Source organism: Myotis lucifugus, unplaced genomic scaffold (assembly GCF_000147115.1).
Source record: "Myotis lucifugus unplaced genomic scaffold, Myoluc2.0 scaffold_61, whole genome shotgun sequence".
Classification (NCBI taxonomy): domain Eukaryota; kingdom Metazoa; phylum Chordata; class Mammalia; order Chiroptera; family Vespertilionidae; genus Myotis; species Myotis lucifugus.
The window spans coordinates 3,875,221-3,879,168 of record NW_005871109.1 but is presented as its reverse complement, the minus strand read 5'-3'; the positions used below and the strand labels follow the sequence as shown (position 1 = coordinate 3,879,168).

General features: G+C 62.0%; 1 protein-coding gene across 2 annotated transcripts; it reads left to right on the top strand.

Moving 5' to 3' along the window:
* Positions 1-1,110: 1,110 nt before the first annotated feature.
* ADM (adrenomedullin) lies at positions 1,111-3,375 on the top strand. 2 transcript variants are annotated; one of them, XM_006089633.3, is made up of 4 exons: positions 1,111-1,308; positions 1,705-1,824; positions 1,962-2,114; positions 2,307-3,375. In XM_006089633.3, exons 2-4 carry the CDS (start codon positions 1,727-1,729, stop codon positions 2,620-2,622), a joined length of 567 nt encoding a protein of 188 aa, XP_006089695.1. In that variant the 5' UTR covers positions 1,111-1,308; positions 1,705-1,726; the 3' UTR covers positions 2,623-3,375. The 2 variants fall into 2 exon arrangements, with proteins under 2 accessions (XP_006089695.1, XP_006089694.1); XM_006089632.3 differs by having other exon boundaries at positions 2,304-3,375.
* Positions 3,376-3,948: the final 573 nt, after the last annotated feature.

Genomic DNA, 3,948 nt, shown 5'->3' with positions numbered 1-3,948 from the left:
TCGTGAACAGGCATAAATGCTTGGGCGGGGGCTCGCGCTCTCCTCCCCCGTTTGAGGAGAGGATGACCCTAGCGTAGAAAAATCCACGCCGCGCCCCAGGTTCCCGTGCTTGCTTGCTTGCCAGCCGAGGTGGGACTCTGCTGCTGAGACTGCCTTCGGTGTGACTTTGGACACATACATTCTCCCTCTGAACTTGAGCTTTCCACTTAGTGCAATGAGGAAAGGAAGGCCACCTTCCTCGCGTAATTCAAGGGGAGGTGTGAGGTGTGAGGCTCAAAGGGGATCAAGGTGTGGCCGTGCTTTGTAAACTGTAGCCTTTAACTGGGGGAAGCATTGGTGTGCTCCCTGACAGTGAATCCTCACGTTGAGAGTCGGTGAATGAAGGGTCTGAGGCAACCGGGCAAACACAGGTTGTAACCTTATAAGGAATAATTGGATTACAAGGGGGAGGGAAACCGAAATGGTATCTTTTTCCCTAATGTTGGTGATTCCTGTATTTCCAAATAGGCACGGGAATTCTGAAACTTAAAATACCCCCCCCCCACCCCAATTCTCAAAACTAGCCTTGCTGAGCCTTGCCCTATTGTGAAATCTTACCAGCCCATTCCAGAAACCCGGAGTCTCCGCCGCTCTAGGGGGTGGGTGTTGGCTCCTCTAGGCTACGCTTTGTGCCCTGTGCCTGCTGCTCTGATGGAGTCTGGGGTCGCCTGCCAGCTCAGACTCGGAGCCGGCAGAGGGCGCGGTCCACTGGAGACCGCAGCTACCGAGAGCCAGGCTTGGCCCATCCGCGTGGTACCCCTGCTGGCTCTAGCAGCTCCACGCCAGGAGGCCTCGCACGGTAGGCTGCAGACACACTCGGGAAAGACCCCACGAGGTTGTACCGCCCTGCTTGCCCTGGGCTTACGGTGTGAACCCTGTGCCCAGAGTCGGGACTGTGGAAATGCCTGCACCCATCTCCTGAGGCTCACCCCTAAGCCCTCTGGGCATAAGGATACCCCTGCCCCTCAACCCCAAACTCCATACCCCACACCCACAGGCAAGCGATGAGCGCGCGCGATCTAGGAGCGCGCACGCTGGAAGGAAGAGGGGGAGGGCGGAAGGGCAGCCAAGGCCCCGCCCCCTGCGCTCCTATAAAGCAGGGGAGCCGGCGCTTGCCACTCAGAGGTTTCTGGGTGACACTAGACGCAACAGTTGGAGCCTTACCACCTCTGGTTTCTCGCTGCAGCTGGGACGTTGGGGTTTTGCCACAGCCAGAGCGCCGTCTCGAACTTTCTCCTCCCAGATCTTGGCAGATCCCGTGCTCAGCAGGTAGGTGCGGCAGGCGGGGCGTGTGAAGAGGGGGCCCTTGCCCAGGCGGGAGACTGGGGGCGCTGGGTGAGCAGTCCTTGGCGAGGGTGCGCCCCACATCCCGGGCTTAGCTCGTGCACACGTAACTGGAACTCCAGACCCCTCTGCTCGGTCAGCCGAATTCCGAAGAGTTGAGCAGGGAACCTGGCGCTGGGCAGAGGCCTCCCCTGCGGGGCCTGTCACCCGCTCGGCGAGTGCAAATGCCGCTGGCGCCTCTCTGCGCCCGGGGCAGATAAGCGTCCGAGCCAGGCAGACGCGGCTGACGCTGCCCGCCCCGGGGCCCCTGCCCGCCCTCGATGCCCAGCCAGGGCGGTGCGGCAGGTTCCGGAGCTCACACTCCTCTCTCTCCCACCCCAGGGGTCTGCGCATCGCCGCCGGGATGAAGCTGGTTCCCGTCGCCCTCCTGTGCCTAGGCTCGTTCGCCTTCCTAGGCGCAGACACCGCGCAGCTCGACGTGGCGTCCGAGTTCCGAAAGAAGTGAGTCGCAGGCAGGGCTTTCCTCGATCCTCGTGGACGTGGCCCTGGGTCCCGAGGGGTTAGAGGTGAAACGCGGGTAGCGACGGGCCGGGACCTCGCCCGGACCCATGCGAACCGAGTCCGTTTGTGTTTTCTAGATGGAATAAATGGGCGCTAAGTCGTGGGAAGAGGGAACTTCGGGTATCCAGCAGCAGCTACCCCACGGGGCTCGCTGACATGAAGGCCGGGCTGGCCGAGACCATCATTCAGCCACAGGACGTGACGGGGCCCTCTCGCGGCACCCAGGCCAGGTAACTATGCCCGGCGCTGCCGCTGCGGGGTGGGCAAGGGGAGTTCTTCACCGCCCCGGCCCTGGGGGTCGTCAGGAACGCGGTAGCAGTTCCCAGTCCCCTCTGGTCCTAGAAGGCTCCGGTTCCCGGTGTCGGGGGCCCGAGCCCTGCTGGAAGGGGGGTCTCATGGGCTGTCCTTTTCTTCTCCAGCAGTCCGGACACCGCCCGCATCCGAGTCAGGCGCTACCGCCAGAGTATGAACAGATACCAAGGTTTGCGGAGCTCGGGCTGTCGCTTCGGGACGTGCAGCGTGCAGAAGCTGGCGCATCAGATCTACCAGCTAACAGACAAGGACAAGGACGGCGTCGCTCCGAGGAACAAGATCAGCCCGCAGGGCTACGGCCGCAGGCGCCGGCGCTCCCTGCCCGCGGCCGGCCCGGGCCGGACTCTGCTGTCCCCACAGCCGCACGCACGCCTGGCTCCAGCCTCCCGCTCGAATCAAGTGCTCGCCACCCTCTTTAGGATTTAACTGTGGTAGCAGCTTTCAGTCGCATTTGCATTCGGATGGAGCCTCCCGAGGCGGAGGGCTTCCCGAGCCGAGCCTCTCAGCGCCCGGGGACCGGGCTGAGTCCGCCCTGCACTGACCTGGAGTCCCGGAGGCACCTTCCTGCGGCGAGCCCTGGGCTTTGCAGGGGTCTCTCCTCCTCCGAGGCGGCGTTCCTTTCGCCCAACCCCGGCCTGGGTGTCTCGCGGGACGGGGAGGGGGCCCGAGGAATCCCAGGGAGTAGAATCTGCAGGCTCCCGGACAGAAACTGAGAATAAAACGCCGAGACCCTGCCCGTGCCAGGGTCCGAGCCGCTGCCGTGCCTTCCCCCAAGCTGATTTCTCACGGGGTGTCACCCCACCGGGGCGCCAGCCCCACTATTACTTGAACCTTCCAAAACCTAGAGAGGAAAAGTGCAATGCGTGTTGTCTATACAGAGGTAACTATCGATATTTAAGTTTGTTGTCAAGATTTCTTTCGTAACTTCAGATATAGAGCTATTTTTGTACATTATATATATTGTATTAAGGGCATTTTAAAGCAATTGTATTGTCCCCCTCCTCAGTGTTTTAATACGTGAATGTCTCAGCGAGGTGTAACGTTGTCTGCTGCGTGGGATGCGTGCGAGTTTGTGTGTGTGGAAGAGACTGATTACCTCTTGTGGGAGAAGGAAACACCGCGTCTCTGTATAATCTATTTACATTAAAAGGGTGATATGCGAACTAGCAAACCAATAAACTGTCTCGATGCTGATTCATTCTCGGGTCACGCGTCGTGGGGAGGAGGGAGGGCGCCCCTGGTCCTGGGCGGCCTGGGGGCCTTTGGGTCGCGCTGCCTGGCGTGGGGAGGTGGGAGAGCTGCGCGGGTGGGCGCTGGCCCCTCTCCGCGCCCGCTGAGCTGTCAGGAGTCCCGCTGCTCCTGCGGGGCGCACGGAGCCTCGCACCAATGGCCCAAGGCTTTGCGGGGACGCTAGAGGTACCGCCTAGAATAGATTCTCCGGGTTGCGCGTCCCAGGTTTTACGGAGTTGCTCACGCCCCTGCGCGAAAGCGCGCCTCGGCTAGTTGGGGTGGGGGTGGGGGGTCTCCGGAGCCTGCTAAGGGAGGAGCTCCCCAGGGCTGCCGCGGTGTTCGAGTGAGAGGATACTCCCGCAAAATGTTCCGATTCCTCCGGGAAACCGGCGGCGGGGCGAGACACCTCGGTCGTCTGCAGGCCGGCAGGCTCATAAGCGAGGCTGTGGCGCCCCCAGCCGGCCGGCTCGGACCAGCGCGAGAGCCGGCAGGCAGTACGTGCGGTTTAATAAGTTCGTGCGG

Bases quoted from the DNA above. Each gene is read 5' to 3' on its own strand.
- ADM (XM_006089632.3), top strand. From the start codon at position 1,727: ATGAAGCTGGTTCCCGTCGCCCTCCTGTGCCTAGGCTCGTTCGCCTTC. The intron at 1,825-1,961 runs GTGAGTCGCAGG...TGTGTTTTCTAG, and splicing joins GCGTCCGAGTTCCGAAAGAA to ATGGAATAAATGGGCGCTAA. The intron at 2,115-2,303 runs GTAACTATGCCC...TTTCTTCTCCAG, and splicing joins TCTCGCGGCACCCAGGCCAG to CAGTCCGGACACCGCCCGCA.